Source organism: Tenrec ecaudatus, chromosome 4, assembly GCF_050624435.1.
Source record: "Tenrec ecaudatus isolate mTenEca1 chromosome 4, mTenEca1.hap1, whole genome shotgun sequence".
NCBI lineage: Eukaryota > Metazoa > Chordata > Mammalia > Afrosoricida > Tenrecidae > Tenrec > Tenrec ecaudatus.
Genome location: NC_134533.1, coordinates 149,085,297 through 149,110,110, shown reverse-complemented (window position 1 = coordinate 149,110,110; position 24,814 = coordinate 149,085,297). Strand labels below are relative to the sequence as shown.

The window sequence follows — 24,814 nt, the reverse complement described above, 5'->3', positions numbered from 1 at the left end:
TCTATTGCTGCCAGTACTCCTGTTATGGAGCATTTTGAATTTTCAATGTGTAGAGTCATGTCATTTGCAAAAAGCAATAGTTTCTCCGCCTCCTCCCCCAGCTGGATACCTTTACTGTCCTTGAACTTAAGCAGCTATCTAGCAGAGAAGCAACAAGCCCACATGGGAGAAGCACACCAGCCTATGTGATCATGAGGTGTTATTGAGGTCAGGTAACAGACATCAGAAGACCCCAAACACACAGACAGACAAACAAACAAAAAAAAACCAACCCATATTGCTAACAACATCAGGGGTCAGAGTAGAGACCCAAAACCCATCTGTAGGCAATGGAACATCCGCTCACAGAAGGGTCGCAAGGAAGGGATGAGTCAACCAGGGTGAAATATAGCACCTATGAAACACAATACTCCTCTGGTTCCCTGAAGCTTCCTCACCCCCCACTATCATGTCCCCAGTCCTACCTTTCACTGCGAGATAGGCGGAGAATGTAATGGGTACAGATAAGAGCTCAGGGCACACAGAATGCAGTCAGATAAACCCCTCAGGAACAAAAATGGGAGTGTCGATACTAGGAGGGTAGGGGGAAGGTGGCGAGAGGAGGGGTCAAGAAACCGCAGGAGAAGGGAGCAACCGTTGGTGTAAAATATGAAATTAATAATCATTTAAAATTCATCAAGGGGTTACGAGGGTGAGAGGGAGGAGGGAGGGTAAAAAGAGGAGCTTATACAAAGGGCTAAAATAGAATGTAAATGTTTAGAAAATAATGGAGAAAATAATGATGATAACATATGTACAAATATGCTTGATACAATTAATGTGTGGATTGTTATAAAAGCTGTAAGAGCCTCCAATAAAATGATCTTTAAAAGTTAATAAATAAAATAACTGAATTTTTCCATTAAATAAATTAAAGATTCCAGCCTTAGGAGCCCACGGGTAGAGTTCTACTCTGCCCTGTAAGCTTGTTGGTAAGTTGGAATTGATTGGCAGTAAGTGGATTAAATGTTAAAAGTCAAGTCTTTTCTAATACACTTTCATAGTTTTCTAAACTATTGTATCAATAAATGCTCATGCAAAATGATTAATATGTTCTAGATGAGGCATTTGTTCCTGAAATTATGACTCAGAAATAATGCTCGGATAAGTTTTAGGGAATATTTCTACTCCGTGCAGTTGTTGTAAGTTAGAATCAATGCCAGTGATGTTATTTCTCCGTTAAGATATATATTTACATTGAAAATAAATAAATGAGATCCTTTTGTGTCACTTTTATGGTTTGGGTGAAAGTTTACAATACAATTAGGCTGTACTTGTAACAATTCATACTCATAGAACTGACATTGATTGTAATCTTGACCATGCTTTCCATTTCCTCACTGTGTTTCCAGTTTGGATTCATTGATTCCTACCCCTGCCTGTCTTTCAAACATTATTCTTGGGCAAATACTTCCCCTTTTATTGCCTGTGTCTGATTAATCTAGAGTGCTTAGTTCTATGTTGCTGTATTTTTCCTTATACGCACTCCCATTGTTTAGCTGAAGAGTGAGTCATGAGGTTGAGTTCACTTCTATGCTTAAAGGGGGACCAATGGTTTCAGTCTCACAGGTTCTTTCAGTCCACATGAGCCCAGTAAGCCTAGTGTTTTTGTGATTTTTAAGTATTGTTCCATATTTCATTTCTACTCTTCCCAGAGCTTCCCCTGGTGATGGTTTACAGAGTGTCTGATAGAGTAGCTGGACATGAGCTAGTTCCTTTGGTCTCACAGGTAGGTAGACTGATGTTCACAAGGTCCATTCATTCTGTGCCTGATGTTTTCAAATTCTTTTGCTATGGAAAAAGGGAGACCCATATTGACTATTCATAAGTTTTAAAACTTCAGTCACTACTCACCAAAGGAGGATAAAAAACATTGTCTTTGTGGACTATGGTATGCCAAATAACTAGCCTCTTATTACCTCAAGATGCTTGGTTATGGCTAAGATGTTTCCATAACTTTCACCACTATGCATTCTAGTGTATTTCTGGATAAGTTCGCATCAGACATGTAAAAATTATTCTCTGTCAAGCATGAATATATTTGAGTGAATCCTGTTTGTTTCCCACACCTGCACAGCTTGCATGTCTGCCCATGTATCAATTTATAAATATTTGGTATCACTGGTATTGCAGGGCCATGTATTTAATAGTATTTAACTTTGATACCTTTAACTCACTTTTCTCAGTGTCACCCTTTGCCTTGATCACTTTGCATTGCTTTTCCCCTTATTGTACAAAGCCTTTCCCTTCACCCAAATTAATATATATCCACCCTGCAGTTGGTGGTTCGCATTTCCTACTCCTCACACCCTTAGCATAATTTTTTTAAGTTTTCTGTTTGTAAACCATTTATTAATCTTTTGCTGAAGTGCTTTCATATTTTCCTCAAGGGAGGAAAAGTATGTTTTGGAAAATATCTATGATTATGGAAGAAATTGTACAATTATGTTTGACATGATGGAACTATGGAATTATATGACATAGGTATTGGCTCCTAAATTACATCAATTTTTTTTTAAATGGCATAGACCCAGGAATGGTTTTGGGGTCCACAAGATATCCTAGCTCCAACTTAGGAACAATTAGTTCTTACATCATGGCCCTGCTAGATACTCATCTTCATGAAATGATCACTGAAGATAAGGGTGCTAAAGCAACGTGTGGTGAAGAAAGTAGATGGTGCCCGGCAATCAGTCAGAATAATGCTTGGGATCTTAAAGGCTTGCATTTAAACAAGCAGTCATTTAAGTGAAAAGTCAACTAAGTCCATAAAGAAGAAGCACACCAGCTTGTGTGATCCAAAGGTGACAATTACAAAACACGAATACGGTGAGAAGAGCACCAGAGCAAAAATGATGAACCCCCATTTTGTGGAGGGTTAAGGGGGATGATGGAAGCCCCAAACTGCAGAGTATCTAGTCAGACTGAGCCGCTGTCAGACCTGCTCTAGCCACAGGCAAGAATCTGGAACAGCCTTCGTGTCAGGCTGAGACCATTGTAATCTTGTTTAAACTGGGCCAACTGACCACTCCGTAGACGTGACCTGCATTTGTTCTTCTTGCAAGTATCTCTGACTGGTTCCATGACAGAAATGTCTTCTCTGGATTCTTGAATGTTTGAGGGTCTTTTCCTTCTTACACATTATTTGAATTTTTGTATATTCGTTAAATATATGATAATATATATTAATGTATGTTTTTAACCTTACCCCTTTGGTGTGATTTTGTTTTTTATTGGGTCTCCCAGCTGTGAAGCACAGGAAGAGTAGATACATGATAATAACTGACAAGGGGATATAGTCAGTGGTGGGGGTGTTTTGGTAGTTCCGTAATTTCATGCCAACTTGATAAATAAGTGTAGGCGCGAAGTCAAGTATGTCAATCAAGGCACAGCCTGATGATGTCTCCTTGTGGACATGGCTTTCTCATGAAGATTCTGAGAATGTCCAGTCTTTCTCCCTAGAAGAAGCCACACACTCTGTCTTCATCTTCCTGTTGACAAGCCATGTGAAGACTTGCTGAAACCTGAAACCTGCTAGGAGTCATAATCTCACTGCTTCACCTTCCTGTTTACAAGACACACTGAGCAGACACCTGAGCCAGCCCTGTGATGCTTCCACCACCATTGGATCCACAAGACTTTTCACCCACTGCCCTTTGATTCTGCATCATTGCACATGGCTGTGTGAGTCTGAAGAGAGATTTATGAATTAGTATTTGACCTATAGGCTAATATCAGACTTACGGACTTGATCTGGACTGGGCTGGGATGTTTTCTTGCTACACAATCACTCTTTTATATAAAGCTCTTTCTTATACATATTTGAATGTGAATGAACTTTTTCTCTAATCGACCCAGAGTAGATAGGGAGGGAAAGGGGATTGGGGGAGTAAATAATGAAGTTTGTAGCGGGGAGGGAGCACTAGAATGGATTGTGATTACATAACTCACCTTAAAGGAGATTTAACCATGATGGTGTGGGGGGAGTGGTCTCTAAAACTGAAGTGGGGGTGATTGTATAATTCTCCTTGATATGACTGAGTGTTTGAACTATTAAATTATATGATATATAAAATATGTGACAATAAAACTGTTGAGAAAAAATACAAAACTACTGTTTCTCAACATTATCTCCCATCTATACACTCCTGGAAGTGGTGTTTATATCTCTCTACCCTTCCCTGCTGAAGAATATTGATAGTACCATGAACTGCCAAAAGAACAAACAAATCTGTCTTGAAAGAAGTACAGCCAGAATGCTCCAAGAGGCAAGGATGGTGAGACTTCATCTCACATACTTTAGACATGTTGTTAAGAGAGACCAGTACCTGGAAAAGGACATCATGCTGGTAAATTAGAAGGGCAGCGGAAAAATGGAAAACCTTCTGCTACAAGATGGATAGAAACCATGGCTGCTGGCACAGAACCAAGTAGTGTTTTCTGTCCTTGTACTATAAGCCAGACCTGACACGGTGACACCAAACTGCAACAAAAACAACTCTTCCCTGAAGATATCTATACTCTTCCATTTATATCACAGGAAAACAGCAGTTTTGGCATCCTCCAGAACTTTTGGATGTTCTTTTTGAAGAAAAGGAATCTGGAGGGGCAAGATCAGTACTATAGGTTTTCCAATGAAATTCTCATAGGATGGCCCAAGGAAAGAGCAGGTACCTTGTTATGACGGAAAAAAATATATATTAGTCAGCACAACCTTCTTGATAACTTTTTCACCATTGCTGTTTTCAATTTTTAAAAGGATCTTCACAATAAACTCCAGTGATAATCCTGTGACTTTTAAGAAAATCTATTGAGATATCCTTTGGAAGTCCAAAACAGTCACCGTTAATTCTTCGAGTTGACCTCTCTGCTTATAACTGGCCCAGCAGACCCCTTCAGAAACAATCATTTTAGAAGGTTTCCCATGAAGACTAAGATAAGCATTGTAATGAAAAAACTTGCTTGCAACCGTCCACTGATTGTAGACATGTTTAAGCACATATATCTTTAGAACAAAGCATGCATATATGAACTAAAAACCAAGTAACGATATTTATTTACTTATCTTCATATTGTTCACTCCTACAAATGCCAATACAATTTTACTTCCTTGAGTGCTTGCTCTCTAGGAGGCCTGGCCACATAGTGGTTACAATTGGATGGCTAACTGATCGCACCAACCATTATTTGGGAGAAAGGCAATGCTTTCTATCCCTGTAAAAAGTTAGAGTCGAGGACACTCACAGGGAAAGTTCTACTCTGCTTTATGGGATCTCTTTGAGTTGGCTTCAATTCAATGGCAGTTTTGTTTTTTTTACAAATGTCAATGCAATTTTACTTCCTTAAGCATTCTTCTCCTTGTTAACTATTAAATTTCCTATTGCTGCCTAAATACTACAATGTGTTTAAAGATAATCAGATAAAATAGGTGAAGCAAATTGGAATAATACCATGAATATCACTACTTTATCTAGTCCTAAGATTAGAGAAATTAAATAATTTGATACAAAATACAAAATTAATTTGGTCAAATAATATAGTAAACATTGCTCTGATTCAAAATTAAGTTTATTCAAAATAAAAAGACATATGTCCATTAAACACACAGGACTATAAAATAATGTCTCAATTACTATATATTAAATGTTTTATACACTAAATAATCAGATATTTTCATCTAGCCAACTAATATATTTATCTCGTAATTTAGTTGCTTGATACAAACTAAGCATTCTCCCTAGGTAAGCCAGTCCTCCATGGATTGCATTTTCCATATGGTCATGTGCAACTTGAACGCCAACACTTCGAAGCCGTGTGGCATACATAAGTCCATCATCTCTTAAAATATCATGTTCACAGGTAAGGATATAAGTTAAAGGCAAGTTTTGTAACTGGCTATCATTTACCAACAAAGGGGATATCCTAGGATCTATAAATTCTGAATATGTAAAGCCATATCTTCCCAATATTGGTTCTGTGTAAACATGATTTTTTTTAAATTTTTCCGGAAGTAAGATAGTCCAGTTAGTAAACTTAAACAGATGCCTTGATTCCTCAGGCATATGTTGATTTAGACCAATTGCTTCAATGCACATTTTATCTGTGGTTATATATAGACATATCATTTTAATACCCATATCCCTTGACAGTACTGGACCATGGGCATTTTCTCGATAAGATGGTGTCCACAAATCAATTAGCTGTAATACAGGGTATAACAAAGCCTGTGCCTTGATTTTCCTTTTGAATTCTGGGTGATTCTGCATCTGTAAAATATGTAAGGATAAGTGAGTCAGGCAATGTCAGTTCTAGGGCATCTTCATAATTGTTAAGTTTGGGCATCTTGTTGCAGCCACTGTGTCAATTCATCTAATAGAGGGTCTTGCTATTTTATTGTTCCTCTACTTTACAGAAAAAAGCATCCTTCTCTGGGGATAAGGTTCTTCCTGATAACATGTCCAAATTCTAAGAATCCTAGTTTTCAAGAAGCATCCTGGCTGCACTTCCTCCAAGACAGATATGCTCAGTCCTCTAGCAGCCCAGAGTTATTTCAATATCCATTGCCAACATCGTAAGGCAAGCAAACCTATTTTTATCTGGTCTCCCTTATTCACTGAGGCCACTGAAAATACAATGGTTTGAATTAAGTGAACCTTAGCTCTTTTAATTGACATCTTTACTTTTTAAACTTTTAAAGGTGTGTGGTGCATATTTGCCCAATGCAATATGTCTGTTTCTTGACTGCTGCTTCATTGAGCATTAATTCACAAAAGTCACACGAAATCCTTCACAATGTCAATATTTTCTCATTTATCTTACTATTGTCAGTTGAATTAGTTATGTGGAATTTTGTTTTCTTTATTATGAGTAGTAGTACCAACTGGAGGTTGCAATTTTTATCTTGATCAGAGTGCTAGTTACAGAATTTACTGTCAATTTGAGTGAAGGCATGGAGTCTAGCTGGTCAGTCAGGTCATAGCCAATGAGGTCTCTGTGTGGACATGACCTTCTCCTGAGGCTTCTGCGACTCCTGTCTTCCTCCCTGGTGGCAGGACATACTCTCTCTGTGAGACATTCCTGTTGTCAAGTCACATGGAGCTACAATGAGCACTGGAGCTGGAGTAGCCACGTGGAGACCTGCGCCAGTATCGAGACGCTTTCACCACCACTGGATCCACAAGACTTTCCACCCACTGATCTGTGATCTTCCTGCATTCAGCATCATTGCATATGTTGTGTGAGTCTGAAGAGGAACTTATAGACTGGTATCAGGCATATAGGCTAATATCAGACTTAAGGACTTGATCTGGACTGGGCTGGGATGTGTTCTTAATATGCAATTACTCTTTTATATAAAATTCTTTCTTATACACATATGAGTGTCAATGAATTTGTTTCTCTAGTCAACCCGGACTAACACAATCAGTGTATTAAGCTGAGTTCTTTAGAGAAGCAAAACCAGGGATGCTTATATGTGTATGTGTATAGAAAGATTCATATCAAGAAATGGTACACACAGTTGTAGAATTGGGAAAGTCCAGTCTGGTTCAAGTCTGAAAGTCAAATGTCAGCTTGACTCCTGTCTGCAGGACCTGATGAACAGAGAGCAGAAAGATGAAGCTGGAAGACCGCAGGCTGGTGGATTCAGAGCTGAATAAATCAGACGTCAATCAAATGAACCCAAAATCAGCAGTCAGATGATTACTCCTGGGATTGACAAGTGATATGACAGGAAGTCCACAAACCAGATTCAGGAGCCAGATCCAGCAGAGGTGAGTTGGCTTCTACAAACTGGTGTGAATGGATGCACACCAAGAGTCTGGCACACTCCAAGTGAAATAGTTCTCAATTATATCAAGACTGGCCAGATTGAGGTGGTGGTACTCCGTCCTATTCTTCCCATAACTGATTGACTGCTGCTTCACAGAAGAGCCCATCATGGAGTTGGCCACACTACACTGCAATGTATCATGGGAGAACCCTAGCCCAATCAAATTGACCTACAACTTAACTACCATAATCAGTAAATGCTTCAAATCCTCATAGACTTCAACAAGAAAGTAATATCCTCTGAATATCAGAGATAGTTAAAGAACCTCCCTCCAATCATGATGCCTCATTCTTCTCTATAGAATCCAGGTTCATGGATTATTTGCTCAGCATACAGAATGAAAAAATATGGTGAGGGAATACAGCCTTGATGCACACCTTTCCTGAATAAAACCATGCCCTTATTCTACTGGAAAGGGTGCTTCTTGGTGCATACGCAAGGTTTCACATGAGCACAATTAAGAGTTCTGGAATTCCTATTCTTCTCAGTGTTATCCACATTGTTTTAATGAACCCCACAGTTTGATGCTTTTGCATAGTCAATTAAGCATAACTAAACATCTTTCAGTTATTTTCTTCTTTCAGCCACAAACCATTTGACATTAGGAATGATATCCATCATGGATGCCCTTTTCTGCATCTGGCTTGAACGTATGGCAGCTCCATGTGAATGTATAACTACAGTCACTAAAGCATTCTCTTCAATAAAATTTTACTTCATGTGATATTAATACTATTCAATAATTTTTACATTCTATTGCTTAACATTTCTTTGTAATTGGCACAAATGTGGATCTCTTTCTCTCAATTGGCCTGCTAAGTGTTTCACAAATTTTTTGGTATAGACTGCCAAGTGCTTCCAGGGTGGCATTGGCTTGTGGAAACATTTCAATGAATATTCCAACAATTCCTAGAGGCATGTTTCTTACTAATACGTGCAGTGCAGCTTGGACTTCTTCCTTCTGTCTCATTGGTCCTTGATCAGATGCTACCTCTTCAAATGGCTGAATGCCAACCAATGTAGATTTTTTCTTTTAGTACAGTGACTTTGTATTCATGCCAGCTCCCTTTTAAGCTTCCTTTATTCTTCGATATTTTTTTTCCAGAAAGCCATTCTATTTTTCAACTTGAGGCTTGAAATTATTCTTTCCTTTTTCCAGATTCAGCCTCTTGTTCACGTGTGGTGGGCGGTCTCACTCCAGGTCTTTCCATGTTTTGTCTTCTCAAGCCACTTTTTCAATTTTCTATTCAACTCATTTCTTTCATTCTCTTTAACTACTCTACATTCAAAAGCAAGGATAAGAATCACTTCTAACATCTACTTTTATTTTTTCTATTTTTCCTGCCCTTTTAATGGCGTTTTTCGTGGGTGATGTTCCTTTCACGTGATCTTCTTTTTATGTGTGACATCATTCCTCAAATCATCTGGCTTTCTTGCATTAGTGCTGACTGTGTCAAATATTTTCTGCAGGACATCTCCACATTTCTGAGATATCTCAAGATGGTATTGTGACTCTTTTTGGACTTCTAATTTTCTTCAGCTTCAAGCAGAACTTTCATATGAATAATTGATGCATTTTTCCACAGCTGGCTAATGGCTAATACTAAGTTTCATCATATCTTCCCATAAATGCAGTAAACTTAATTCCTGTGTATTCTACATGGTGCAGTTCACAGGTATAGTGCCCATGTATGTAAATTTTTTAAGGTGTGTTAATAATTTCTTCTGGAAGAATACCAGACTAGCCCCAATGAGTTGGAGATTAAAGATATCCCAAATATCCAACTATTCCAAGATTCTATTAAGCTCCAATTCCCACCAACTCTTCCCTTGAGAATATTCCCTCACATCCCTGTGTTCTGCAATTTGCTGTCATATCTCACAGAAACTCATAAAACTTTGAAAAATGCTTAACATAATAGTGGGTGCTATTCAGTCTGAAGCTGAAGATGGAGCAGAAGTAAACCAAATGCAGTATCCAGAACCAGAAGCCAAAAATATCCAAAAGTCACAACAGGGTTTCTTGCTTCTACCAAATCTCTGTTGGCAATGGAGGTAAGACTTTCCAGGTGATATGGGTTAGAACTGTACAGAGGTATTAGCATATATACCCCTTCAAATGATTATGTCTTAAGTCACCCCTTCTAGTAAAGGAATCTTAAAGGTGTCCCAAAGAAAATAGTGTTCCTTAGTTCATACACTCTACTAAAGCCTTAATTCCACCCTTAATCCTGTCCATTAGTATAGTAGAGAACATCCTCAAAATGGGACTATAGTCACAGGCATAGAGTCCAGAACTGTAATCCATCACATAAGGAATTGTGGCTAGAAGGGCCATATTAACTAACTACAATTCAAAAGGTATTTGCAATGAAGAAGTTGTTGGTGTTTTAAATTTTATCATGTGATCTCCAGCTTCACTTCTATCACCAAGGTCATATCTTCTAACTTCTGGCTGGTCTTATTTATTTCCACTTCAAATCATGAGTAATTCTCAATGCATCTCGAATGCATGTTTGGTCAATTTCAGATTTTAAAAGCTGGTAGCATTCTTTAATTTCTTCATCATTAGCTTTAGTGATTGGTTCCATAAATATGAATTCACTTATTAAAAGACATTCCTATAGGTGTACAACTATCCTACCATTTATATTGTCATACTTCAAAATGGATTTTGAAATGTTCATCTTTATTATGGATGTGACACAAATTGTTCTTGAATTTGTCTTCCCCTACATAGGAAAATATGATCATCCCATTCAAAATGGACTAGAGCAGTGCACGAATGCCTAAGGGAGTGAATTTTATGCATTCCACTCCATTTTTTACAATTTTCCTAGAATAACACATTCTATGTTATGATTATTAATATCTACTTTCAATTGTTTCTTCTTATTTTGAGTCATACCCCATCAACAAATGAAAGCCCCCAAAGTTCTGTTCACATTTCTAAGGTTGACTCGAGAGAAGTAACAGCTCTTCTCCAGCAGTATTTTAAATGCTTTCCAACCAAGGCTTATCTTCTGCCGATATATGAGAGTGTTTGGTAAATATTAATACGGTTTCCAGTGGATATTCTTCAGAAGTGGGTTGCCTTTTTCTTCTCTCCTGCCTGTTTTTATTCTGGAAGCTCTGCTGACACCTGTTGACCATGGTGATCTTGCTGGCATTTGAAATATATGCGACATTGCTTACAGCATCACAGCAACTCTAAGGCACCACAGTACAACAAACGGATACACAGGTAGGATGTAATAACACAGAGAACAATTATAACTAAATATATAAATTACCTTTGAGCAGCACAGTATCTAGGAGAGCTAACTTTCTGTTGGGCTGCTAACCACAAGGTCTGCTGTTCCAAACCTCCAGCAGCTCTTGTGGCTACTCCTGTTAAGAGTTGCAACCTAGGAAACCCAAAGGGACAGTTCTACCCTGGCCTATAGTAGGGTCACTATGAGTCAGAATTTACCCAAGTGGGCTAGGGTTGTTGAAAATTGTGACAGGGCCAGTGTTTGAAAGTCCAGGCAATGTATGGGCACCCTGGTGAGGCTAAGCGAGGTGACCCACATTTACTTGAGCAGACCCTGACCAGATGAAGAGAAGATTTTTGAGCCTGTGAATTGATGTATATTGCTGCTGACTGTACCCAAAATGGAGGGATAAAGGCATGAAGTAGCTGGCTTACAATTTTTCATAGGTGAGAAAATATGTTTTTAGAATTAAAGGATTATGCTGTAGGTGTTCGTACAACTTCAATTGTTAACCATAGAGTATTTTTATTTTGTCACGTGTAGAGTATTATGCTTAAATGAGACTGGCACATTTTGAGTTGTATGCATTTTAGTTTTATCCTGTTGGGCACAGATGGTTTTGTTTAAAAATTATGTATGGGTAAAGAGTTGTGTAATGGTATCAGATTGACAAGGGGTGGTCTGTGGTTATTACATCATTTCAAGTCAACTTGTTAAATAAGTTCCGGGAGTAGTCTAGCCTGTCATTCAGGTCACAGCCTGATGATGCCTCCTTGTGGGCATGGCTTTTTCATGAGGATTCTGGGAACTTCCTCTTTTTCTCCCTGGAAGTGAGCCACACTCTCATGCTGCTTCACTCTCCTGTTGGGGAGACACTCAGAGAGCTGGAGGAACCATGTGGAGACCCCAATGCCAGCATTGAGATGCTTCTAACACCACTGTTTCCAAAAGACTTTCCACTGACTGGCCTGTGACCTTCCTGCATTCAGCATTATTGCATGTGCTATGTGAGTCTGAAGAGTGATTTACAGACTAGTATTGGACATATGAGCTGACATCAGAATTATGGACTTGATCTGGACAGGGCTGGGATGTTTTCTCAATATGCATTTGCTCTTAAATAGAAAGCCCTTCCTTATACATGCATGAGTGTCCCTAGTCAGCTTGTCCTAGCACATGGGTATTCACAAAATATTCACTGAGTATTTGTTTTAAGAACTCTTACTCTAAGTGCTAGCTTTTTCCTCTTTTATAGCTTCACCAATGCCCAACCCCTTCCTTTTCGCCTATTAAAATATATAAACATGGAACTACAATAATTCCATTTTTATAATTTTTGCATTATTGTGAGCTACGTATTTATGTAAAACATAAAACATACCTGTTGAGTCACTACTGCTGCAATGGAACCCCCAGAACTCTCCCCAGAAATACAGATTCTGGTTGGATCCACTCCATATTTTGCCAGAACTTCATCATGTAGGAAGTATTTAACTGCAGCAAAGACATCTTCCAAAGCAATAGGGAATTTATACTGAGGAGCTAGTCTATAGCTTAAAAGGAAAAAGAATAAAAGGAAATCAAAAATATGAATAAGTATTGCTTGTATACATCCAAATATCTCTTTAAACATCAGATCTATCCACTGAAATTGAGAAAGGATTTACTATTCACTTCAATCACACCTGGATTTACTACCAACATATGCTTTAAAATAAGCAGTAGCTTCTGGTTTAAAGATGTTTACCTCTTAGATATATGATAAAACAAAAAATAATGTGTATCCAATGCACAATATTGTATGTAAATTTTTCATCAGAAGAGAAATTAGTAGTGAAGATTCCCAATGTCATTTCTCAGAGACTAGATAAAACCAATGCCCCCAAATTCTCAGGAGGACTACTGAAAATACAAGAGATTTTAAAAGTAAAGAGAAAACAACTTATCGATGATATATTAAAAATTCTCTTAGGAAAAATCTCCACAAAAATTATGTTTCACTTTATTTCCTGGGAACTACCTGAAAGCTGGAGCCCTGGTGGTAAAGTGGGTAATGCCTCCAGCTGTTTACTGCAAGGTCAGCTGTCAGAGTTTCAAGACTGCTCCTGGTCACTCCACGGGAGAGAGTTGAGAACAGCTATACTCGTAAAGAATGACAGCCTTGGAAGCAACTAGATGGCAGTGGAGTTTTTGTTTGGGTCATGGTAGTAATCTTCAGGTCCATCAGAGTGTGTGAATTTTTATATATTAAGAAAACTAAATCAAACTCACTGCCCTTGCATTGATGCTGACTCATAGTGACCCTATAGAACAGGGTAGAACTGCCCTTTGTGAATTTCTGAGGTTTGAAATCTTTATGGGAGTAGAAAGGCTCCTCTTTCCCCCTCATATATTGGTACTGAATATTAAATGTTGACTATATGGCCTTTTAAATTTTATCACATTGCACTCTGTATTTGAAATATAATATGGTTTCAACTATGTAACATTTTAAAAGCGCATCTGTAATTTAGACATTATTCAGTGTAAAAATAAAAAAATATCATCAATACATAATAGAATGCTTAAGCCATTTTAAAAGTGTGTTTAAAATCATAAAGTGTATTAGGTAAAACTCTTAAGTTAGTGTTAAAGGGAGAACATTCTAATTGTGATCGATTAGAAATATCTCTGAAGATCTAAACAATTCTTCTGTTTGCTCTAATGCAGTAATAGGAACTAGGGCAGCACTGGTCCATTACATTTTCTATTTCACTTCATTAGGCTCCCTATAGTTCATCACTCTGCACTGAGAGTTATATGGTGGGGAAAAAATTCATCATGAGGATAACTTAGCAAGTACAGACTGCACTTATGCAGTTCCACGACTGCTGAATATACAGTAATTTTCGTGTATATTCTTGGAATTCCAAGCAAATATCAAGAGCATCTGGGATCTCTCATTTTGAGAGTGACTAAAGATAGGTTGATACTTCCAACATTTGTTACCCAATGTTCTGCAACCAAGACTGTGTCTGAAATCAATGCTTGTATTTCCGGTTCAAAATACCGGAAGTGGAATGAAGGGTACTATGGAGTAATGTAGCCCTCTAAGTGTTCCAACAATCGATTAACAAAGTCCGTCTAGGACTGTGTTTGAGGTTCCTAGGGATTATCACAAGGGTACTGCCAAAGGTGCTTATCCGGATGCCTCTCAGACTCTCTACAAAAGTAGAGTTTAAAGGGAAAAAGAGGAAATGTGACTATCAGTATGTTGTCAGATATAATGGTAGACACCAAAACCTGCTAAAATACTAGTTTTTTTTTTTGTGCTTGGATAATTTGATTTCGAAACCAAATCTGAAAGGAATGAGAGTAAGAATCGTCCTTTTTTAAAATCATCATCAGACTTGTCTTACTCCACACCCACGACAACAGCATCGAGTTGGTTTGCCGCCATTCTATTGAAGATGTCGTAAGATGTATGCTCTGAAATAAAAATAGAAATATACAACAAATAAGCATAAAAGGAGTAGAAAATTACCTGCACTTGTAAAATGTAGTAAAAATACTGATTGTTGTCAATTCGTGTTAATGGTCTATGTTTCCCACTTCTCTTCCCCCAGGAGAGATTTCTATCAGAAGGAAAAAATTGGCCTAATCTACCATCTACTAAAATATTCCAAACCAAATCCTCTCATGGCGCCTCCAGGTAAGTGTTGGACAGCTAAGCACTAGGTAGTGGTATGAAAGCACCAGCCACTGTACTGGAAATAGATGAAGCTATCTGCTCCCGTAAAGAGTTATGACCTAGAAGACCATCTGCAGGGTTTCTCTGAGTCAGAATGAACTTGGTGCTTGGGGAAAATGATGCTGAGTGAAGTTAGTCGAGCACAAAAGGACCAGTACAACATAAGCCTGCTGAGGTAAGTGCAAACAGTACACGGGGTACAGAGGGAAAAGATCACATCACACAGTTTCCTGGTTATGCACCAGGTATTCTGGCAGTGATCTGACCAAACCCATGGGTGCGTAGGGCACGAAAAACTAAAAGAAGAAAATATATACAGATAGCACCAGAACTGAAAGACATCTTTTCCTCTTCCCTCGTACTCTTAAGGCCACAGAGAAAGGAGGTAAGAAAAAAGATGGCACTGGGGGAACAGGGCATTAATCTACCCATGGGGAGGGTGTTGTTTATGTCTCCACTGGAAATGCAGAGAGAGAGAGAGAGAGAGAGAGAGAGAGAGAGAGAGAGAGAGAGAGAGAGAGAGAGAGCAGACCTCAATCTAGTGCAGCAGTCCTTGAGGGCAATGCACCTACACAGAGTAGCCCAGAGGACCGAAAGCCCAGCCCCAGCTTGAGTTATGATGTTCCCCTCCCTAGCTAACAGTGATACAGAGGACAGTACTGAAGATACAGTTCAGGGAAAGGGACTGACCTATCCCGTTCACATGAAAACAAATTAAGAGAGAAAGAGAGAGCGTGTAGACCTCTTGATGCACTCTTGACGTGACTGCCATGAGCAACTAGTTCACAGAGAGGACTGCAGAACAGGCCCCTGCTGGAGACATGACATCGTCTCCCTAGGTCACAGCACTGTAAGGGTTAGCAGAAGATACAGTTCAGAGAGTGCAGCTGGTCTGACCTCCCCACATGGGGACAAGCCAAGGGGAGAGGATAAGAGATCAGCAATGGGAGCAAAGCCACAAAGTCCCAGAGGAATACCCAGAGTAGACTCTTCACTCCTGGAGCAGCATCTGGCACCTCATCGGAACTGTTTAGGGGATGGATATTCCAGCAGGTAGACCTGGAACTATTGTTTTCTTTTTGATGTCTGTCTATATAAGATAGGCAGGACAAGCAATCTCAAGGAGACAGATATGTGACTGATGGTTGAGGGAGGGGATACGGGAAAGGAGAAGATGTGGGGAGGGGAGGGGTGAGCCAATGTGTCAGGAAAATGGATATAACAAGGGATCTGAAATTGACAGCAAGGGGGGTGTAATGTCCCTGCTGATGTTTGATCAAGTGCAACATAGCCAAGAGGAATCACTGAGAGCCAATTGAAGGTTGAACATGATAGTGGGACAAGAGGAAAGGAGAAGGAATTAGAAGAAAGAACTAAGAGATAAAGGCATTTATAGAGGTACAAATATAGCCATGTATATATGTAAATAAACTAATTTATAATGATAGGGCTTAATAGCTATGTACATATTAAAATAGCAGACGGACACATTGGGCCTCTATGCAAGTCCTTCCTTAATGCAGAAACACTGTTCTAATAACCTGGCATTCTCTGATGCTCACCTTCTCAACATTATTGCTGATGACAAATGGTGCATAAGCCAATGTGGTAAAGAAAGCTGATGTTGCCCCACTACTAAAAGATATAACATCATGGGTCTTAAAGGCTTGAAGTTAAACAAGTGTCCATCTAGTAAGGTAGCAATAAAGCCCACATGGAAGAAGCACACCAGCTTGTGGGATCATGAGGTGTCAATGGGAATAGGTTTCAGAAGTTCAAAACCAAGCAATAAAACTGACATGAAAGAGCATAGGCAAAGTGGAGGCCCAAAGCTCACCATAAAATAATTGGACAGTCCCTCCCAGAAGGGCCATACTGAAGAGATGATATATCCAGGGTGCAGTAGAACATTGATGAAACACATAATTATCCTCTAGTTCTTTATAATTTCCTCCTCCCACTATTAGGGCCTTTGTTTTACCTCATTAATCTTGCTAGACCTGCGTATGCACATTGGTGCAATCAGGATCTTTTGATGCATAAAATTCAAGGTAGATAACCCCTCATAAAGAGTAAGGGGAGTAATACTCCCTGGGGATACGGGAAGAGGAGGAGAGACAGGGAGCTGACAGTAACGATGACTGTCTAAGACCGCTTGAAAGAAGGAACAAAATAATGTTAGGTAAATGGATACATGGGATGGTGTAAGCTATGGCAAGACATGATAAATGTATTAAGGTTTCAGGGGGTGGTAGGGTGGGGGAGGAAGGAAATAACAGGACCTGAAATCAAGGAGATCAAGAAGAAAGAAGTGTTTTAAAATTGATGATTACAGCGATTATAAAATTATGCTTGAGCTAATGGAAATATGGATTGTAATAATATCTGTAAAAGCTCATAATAACGTGTTTAAAAAAAAGAATTGACTTGTTGGCAGTGGATTTTTGTTTGTTTATTAGCTTGCTTTTTAAAGAAAATCCAAGAGAGTGTTTCTCCGATTGGTGACAGCGATGGAAGAAGCTTAGCCTCTCTTGCTGACCTATTGACTTTATACTCTCTCCTGTCTTGTATATTCAGAAAATCCCTTCCTGGTCCACTGTCTGGTATATTTCAAAAGCCACTCTTCACCAAGGATGGCCCTAATGTGTTGTGTTCTGTATTACAAACAGCAGATCTCAAATGGAGTAGGTCTCTGGTTGTATAGCACTGGTGAGAGCAATAATTGTGTAACTTTCCTAAATTCAAGGAAAATCTAAGGACACGTTTTATTGGTAATAAATTGAGTATTTTGACTTCTTCTTAAGTGAATTCTGTTATGTCTCAACCAAAGAAGAATTAAAGAGAGAAAAATGTAAGGTATGTACTGAATGAAACTGCAACACTCTATTCTGTTTTCCTAAAATCGCCATTGGCTTAGAATACTTGAATTAAGATGAGTAATATAATTATGATATATTCAGAGATTCAACCATAAATGCCCAAACTTACTGCCATTTAGTTTGCTCTAACTCTTAACAACTCTGAAGAACAGAGGGAATGAGAAAAAATAATCCTCAGTCATTGATTTGATTCTGGCTCAAAGCTACTCTATTGGACAAAGTACAACTGCACCACGTATTTTCCATGCAGAAAACATCATCTCTCCCAGTAGGTGGGTTCAAATGATGGACCTTGTGGTTTGCAGCCCAGTCATAACCCCCAAGGTTCATACTGTTTAATAAAAGGGTTATTCAATTGGACATCCCTCACAGAGGGGTCACAGGGAAGAAATGAGCCAGTCAGGGTGCAGTATAGCACCAATGAAATGCACAACTTTCCTCTAGTTCTTTAATGCTTCCTTCCCCCCACTGTTATGACTGCAATTCTGCGTGATAAATTGTATTAGACCAGAGCATGCACACTGCTACAGATAAGAGCCCACAACACAGGGGATCCAGAATAGATAAACCCCTCAGGGACAACAAGGAGAGTAGAGATAGCAGGATTAGGGAAGGGTTGGGGAAGAAATGGGGAATTGATCACAAGGATCAATCTAGAACCCCCTCCCAGGGGGATAAGTGATGGAAGAGAGGGTAAGGGGTAATGGAGGAAGATGTAAGATATAAAAAAATAATCTACAACTTGAGGGAGGGTGGAAGGGGGAGGGAGGGGGAAGAAATGGGGAGCTGATATCAGGGACTCCAGTGGGAAGAGAATGCTTTGAAAATGACGATGGCGGCATATGTGCAAATGTGCTTGACACACTGGATGAATGTATGGATTGTGATAAGAGATGTAAAAGCCCCCAATAAAAGTAAGAAAACATAATAATAAAAGGTTTATTTATCTAAGAGGTATACTTCTGTGTACAAGGTAAACAATGAGCTCTTCCACTTACCAAAATTTTAAATAATGATAATATAAGTGTGCGTTGTTAGTTTCCCTCAAGTTGGTTCCAACCCATAGTGACCCTATGCACAAGGTACCAACTGTCGGTCTAGTACTATCCTCACAGTTGTTCCCATGCTTGAGCCCATTTTTGCAGCCACTGTGTCAATGCATCTTGTAGAGAAGCTTCCTCTTTCTTGCTGGCCCTCCACTTAACGCAGTATAATGTCCTCTTCCAGGAACTGGTCTCTCCTGGTAACATGTCCAAAATACACGAGACGAAGTCTTGCCATTCTTGTCTCTAAGGAGCATTCTGGTTTTACTTTTTCAAGACAGATTTGTTTGTTCTTTTGGCAGCCGATGATACTTTCAGTGTTCTTCACCAATACCAGAGTTTGAATGAATTAATTTTTCTTCATTCTTCCTTATTAACTGTACAAATTTCATATGCGTATTAGGGAATTGAAAAGACCCTGGCTTAGGTCAGGTGCCTCTTTATTCTCAAAGTAACTTCCCTGCCTTTCAACACTTTATGAAGGTCTTGTGCAGCATTTATGTAATGCAATGTTTCCTTTGTTCTGTGGACTACTGTTTCTGTGAGCATTGATTGTAGGTCCAAGCAAGATGAAATCCTTCACAGCTTCAATCTTTTCTCCAATTATCATGATGTTTCCTAGTGGTCCACCTGTTAGGATTTTGGTTTTCTTTATCTTGAGTTGCAATCCATACTGAAGGCTACAATCCTTCCATTTCCCTCCCCCACCCCTAAATCAGAGAATAGGAAATTATGATCACTTTAGTACTTTGAAGAAAGGAACTATGCATAAAATCTGATTGCTGGATCAAATATAAGTAGTGGTCAAATAAATCCTGCAATAATATGCCTACCAGAAATCTAGGCCCAAATTATCAATCTTTTAATATTTATGGTTTCCTTTTTTAATGCAATGAATTAATTGGAGATTCAGTATCCAGAAGTTACTTGGTTAGGGAGTCAAAGAGAAAGAACTCAAGACAGTTCTCAAATGGAGAATGTCAATTCAGAATAAAACATACTCAAAGACAAAGAACAATGAGAAGAAAGCTCAGAGAAACCAGCTATGCATAGTTTATACAAAAACAGGTCACTTTTTATGTGTTTGGGAAAGAGGCTTCTAAAGTGAGAAGTTTTACATATAATAAAAAAAATCAAAGTCACTGCCCTCAAATCAGTTCTGACTCAAAGAGCCCTACGGGGCCAAGGAAAACTACCACAGTGGGTTTCCAAAACTGTACACTTTTATGAAGTACAAAGCCCCAACCACACCACCACCCATCCATAAAGCTTTCCTTTTCAAGAGTTGATGGATCTGACTGAAGAATACAGTAAGCAATCATATGATTAGGTTTACATAAAATACCAGGATATCAGAAAGAATGCACAAACGGGAGAGGTGATTGTAGAGTAGCAACAATAGGAAGGACTATAAATTAGAAATAATGATTGGGTAAACTTATTGCACTGAATGAATCTGCAGCAAGAGTTCTTAAACTGTTAAAGAGCAAGCTGTCACTCTGAGAATTAAGGTGTGCCTCTCCCAAGCCAGGGTATTTTCGATCTCTCCGTATGTATCTAAAAGCTGAACAATGAGTACGGAAGACTGGAGGAGAATTGATAAAATGGCTTTATTTTATGTTTTCCTTTAGTCAAAATTATGCATGGAATTCTAACCTCAACATTAACAGTATCACTTCAACATTTATAATTTCAACATATGTTTGCCTCTTGGCGACTGTAAATAACATTGCTTCTAATTCAACATTGAAAGAATCTTTTTTTAACATTCGTTTTTCTGAACCTGAAGTCAGGTTCATGGGGAATTATAAACTTAAATTTCACATTGACTACTTCTACACTGCCACTTAATACAAGCTTGTTTAGTATTAAGTTTTCTGTTGCTATTTTGATTCCTTTTCTTTTCCTGGCAGTGTATTAAGAAACATATACAAGGGTGAGTCTACAAGTTTTGCTTTAAAAGTGCAAGAAGATTTTTTAAACAAAAATCAAAATGTGGGGCATGACTTCTCACCATATTCTCCATCCAAGTCTAGCACATCTAAAGATTGTGTTTCCAGCCCTTTAATCCTCCACCACCACCACCACCACCACCACCCCCCACCCCCCCCCACCCCCCCCCACCCCCCGGAGAATTCTGCACTGATTTTATTTACACCGCATGAAAATGGCTGCTTGAACACCCTTAAGGTCCTCAAAAGCATGCTCTTTGGGTTTGGAGAACAATCAGTCATCTGAAGGAACAGCAGAAGTGCAGCAGGGGTTAAAGGTTTCCCAGCCCTTGTTATTTTCCAGGTGTGAGCAGATGCCCTGTCATGGCCAGAAAGAAAAATCTCAGCGAACTCTTCCTTGACTTTTCCCTCTAATGCAGTTTTCAATTTTCTTAAAACTTCTTCATAAGGGGAGGGGAGGAAAGGGGAACCGATCACATTGATTAGCATATAACTGCCTCTCCCCGACCCTAGGGGGCGGACAACAGAAATGTGGGTGAAGGGAAACAACAGTCCATGTAAGATATGAAAATAATAATAATTTCTAAATTATTAAGGGTTCGTGAGGGAGGGTGAGGGAGGGAAGGAAAAATAGGCGGTGATACCAAGGGCTTAGAAAGTAAATGTTTTGAAACGAATGAGGGCAACATATGTACAAATGTGTTTGATACAATTGATGTATGGATTGGTATAAGAGCTTTAATAGCCCCCAATAAAATGATTTTTTTAAACTTCATAATAAATTCTTGTGATTGTCCTATGTCCTTTAGGAAAATCTGTCAAGATTATACCTTTGCAGTCCTCCCAAATCCTTTTAGAACTGATTTCTGCGATACGCATTTAAGTAGTCCAATAGATCTCCACAGAAGCCACTGTTTGGATTGGCTTTTTTTTTTTTTCAAAGACATCCTAATGAGACTAAGAAAATGATATCACCAAGAGACCTTGTCTGACGCTGTCCACTGATTACAGAGACACATTTTGTGTAGAATAAAGCTATATATTTGAGAACAGGAACTTTATTAACTCTATAGCAATACTATTTTATTTACTGTCACATGAACCATAATTGATGTGTGCACCTTTCTGCCGAGGTACACACAGATGCACAAAAATAAATATTTTCTTAGATCATCAAATGTTTTCCAATTACAAATATCCAATATATTTGAATTGGAAGTAATATATGTATATGCATGTACAATCTAGTTACTATTACTTTTCAGAACATAGATACAATCCACTTACTATAACTTCCTATAACATAGCCGCCTCCATGAATGAAAATGACAGCTCGTCTCCGTCTTTCTGACTTCCTCTTTGGCAAGTACAAACGTACTGGAATGTCACTGAAGGTTGTATCAGTCACTGTGATGTTTTCATAGGAAACTGGTCCTGTATAGTCCATTTCTAGTAGCATAGAAAGTTGTTCATATCTCATAACACCTATATTTTCCAGGAATATTCCCTGTCAAAACAAAATAAAAAATAGTAAATATTTTCAAACAAAATATAAAAATGTAAGGGTTAACACTTGAATAATTATTTGTAAGTTCTATTGTATAGTGTAATAAAATACATGCTTTCTGCTGTTAGATAAATCTCAAATAAGAGAACTCTTATTTAAAGTAATTAAGTTCCTGGCAGCACATTTCACATCCCGCCTAGTTACATTTTAACAGAAAATGTTTATCTGACACGCTGAGAAATAGGATATTTAAATTTCTTTTTTATATGCATATTTCCAATACTTTAAGTTTATTTCATTAGTCATTCAGGTTATTACAAAAAATGTAAACTCATCAGTTATCACATTACTGGTCATCTGAATATCTTTTTTAAATTACTGAAAAATTATTAGTAATTTTCTTTATCTTAAAAAAAGATGGAAAGTATAGTGAGTTTATCATTTTTCCCCATTGCAATAAAGTTTTAGGACACCTGCCAAATTTTTAACAGCTTTATCACATGCCACTGAATCGTTGGTACTAGACCTATGTGTTGAGTTCTGTGTTTGAAGTTGTATTAAGTGTACTAAAATTTTCCTCTACTTTGCTGTATTTTTTATTTTATCTTAAACTTTCCTATGCTCTGATGCCTGTTATGTCTCTTGGATGAATTCTTTTTCCCAAGAAGACTGAGGAACGTTGACGACCTCGCCATGCCATCTCTGGTACCATAACTCAGATGCCTATTGTAGTGTGGTCTGGTGAGAAAGTCCACGCCGCTCTCCTCCAGCTGACTCGCACCAGCTTCCTTGCTATGCCTGTGCTCACTTCCAATCTGCAGCTCTGTGTACTTCCAACTCGTTCCTCCTTTTTGCATGTGACTGCAGGAAACTGTTGAGATCCTTCGCACCCTGCCCAATGGAGCCCAGCGTCTTGGAGTTCTGGGCATCAGCCAACCCAAGGGGAGATTGGCGGGCTGCACCCACTCCATGGTTCCGTAAACCAGGTGGAGCACAGCCAGATCAGTTGAGCGTTTGGACTTTTGCTTGAATGATGCCTGGGAGCTGGCCAGTGGAGATCATGCGATAGACCAGGTCTGTGCAGCCACGGAGACAGGGTAGTCCAGCATCAGCCTTCCTCGGCCGTCATTGGTTAGATTGCCAATACTCAAAAATGCCTGGGCCCAAGCTGGCACTGCAGGCCAAGCTCTGCCAGCCACAGGCAGATCCTGATTCTCTACCCTCCCATAGGTCTCAAATATGCCCAGAGTCCACAGACTTTAACAGGTGCCAGCAACAAGCTGAGCAGGCCAGGTAAGACCAGGAGTGGGCCTGTGGCTGACCTGGGCAGGAGGAGAAGAGGTCAGGGGAAGACAGCAGCCCTGGTGGCTCCAGAAAGCATCCTTGGACAGTGGCCTGCTCTGTACCAGAATCCGACTGCCCCAAGGAGTGGCATAGAGATTGCCCACATCTAATCTCACCAAATCTCTGCGTGAGTGAAAGGGGCACAGACACTTAGGCCTTTTCTTAGCCACCACTGCTAGAATCCCTGTGGGACAAGGACCCTGACCCACTCAAGACTCTGCACCCTGAACTGTAGCTGTGTGCAGAGGTGACCAGGACAGGCTGCATGGTGGGTGATATAGAAATCATGGTGCACCAGCCCCACGGGCCTTCTGTCTGCTTCAAAGTGACACCTGACTGTGGCCTATGCTTGGCGTAGGGTGACAGCACCTGAGAGTGCTCTAATCTCCCAAACCAGGTGATTCTCTGTGGGAGCTGGTGCTGGAGCAGTTTGAGGGTCTACTGGTATGGGAAGCATGCCACCTGTCTGCTTCCAAAGACTCTAACTTACTCCCTCATTCCAGCCTTTATACATTCCTTGGGGATTGCAAGTCTGTGTCCTCCCCTGCAAGAACAGACTGGAGCAGCCAGATGCTAGTGTTTAACCTTCGTAATATGAAGGAACAAAAGAAAAGAAAAACAGATTATAGCCAAATTTTATGAAACCTTCCAATCCAGGTAATCTGGGAGATTAAGGCTTAGCGAGCTCTCTGATGAGGGTGGAGAAGGCGAGCTATAATACACATGGGTTGTAAGGCAAGGCTAATTCATTCCTTAAACTGGAGGGCCACTGATTGGGGACCCCAAACAAAACTCCCATGGGGCTATGATTAGGAGCTAGGAAAGGAGAAATGAGGGATCTTTACCACTCTCTCTCCTTTTAACTCTTACAGATGGGGAACCAAGCCTCCGTGCCCAGAGATTCACCCCTGGATGCATCCTGAGGAATTGGGCAAAATTGAATCCTCAAACCCTGTAGAAAAGCCAGCTAGCTTTCTTTTGTAATACAGTTGCCCACAGTGTAAACCAGGTGCTGGGGAGGTCTGGCTCCAAAATGGGAGCCTCACCTACAACATCATCTTACATTGAAAAGGGATAGAAGCGTGGTCTTACATGAAAACCTTCATGGTGCTAACAGAAAAACCCTAACATTTGTAAAACTTGTCCAAATGCTGTACAGTTGGGAAAAATTAAACAATGCAGAACTCCTTGGCCAGGGATACATTAATATGGTACATTACACAGACCGAGCACCA

The 24,814-nt window shown here is 39.4% G+C and overlaps 1 protein-coding gene across 1 annotated transcript in view; it reads right to left on the bottom strand.

The window, feature by feature from the left end:
- Positions 1 to 5,702: 5,702 nt before the first annotated feature.
- LOC142447160 (arylacetamide deacetylase-like 2) overlaps positions 5,703 to 24,814 on the bottom strand; it is a 30,586-nt gene continuing 11,474 nt past the window's right edge. Inside the window, exons 2-5 of the mRNA XM_075548855.1 lie at positions 22,016 to 22,235; positions 14,523 to 14,592; positions 12,506 to 12,677; positions 5,703 to 6,305 (exon numbers count right to left, since the gene is read on the bottom strand). Coding sequence (XP_075404970.1) covers positions 5,703 to 6,305; positions 12,506 to 12,677; positions 14,523 to 14,592; positions 22,016 to 22,235 — 1,065 coding nt within the window. The remainder of the gene's footprint in view (positions 6,306 to 12,505; positions 12,678 to 14,522; positions 14,593 to 22,015; positions 22,236 to 24,814) is intronic.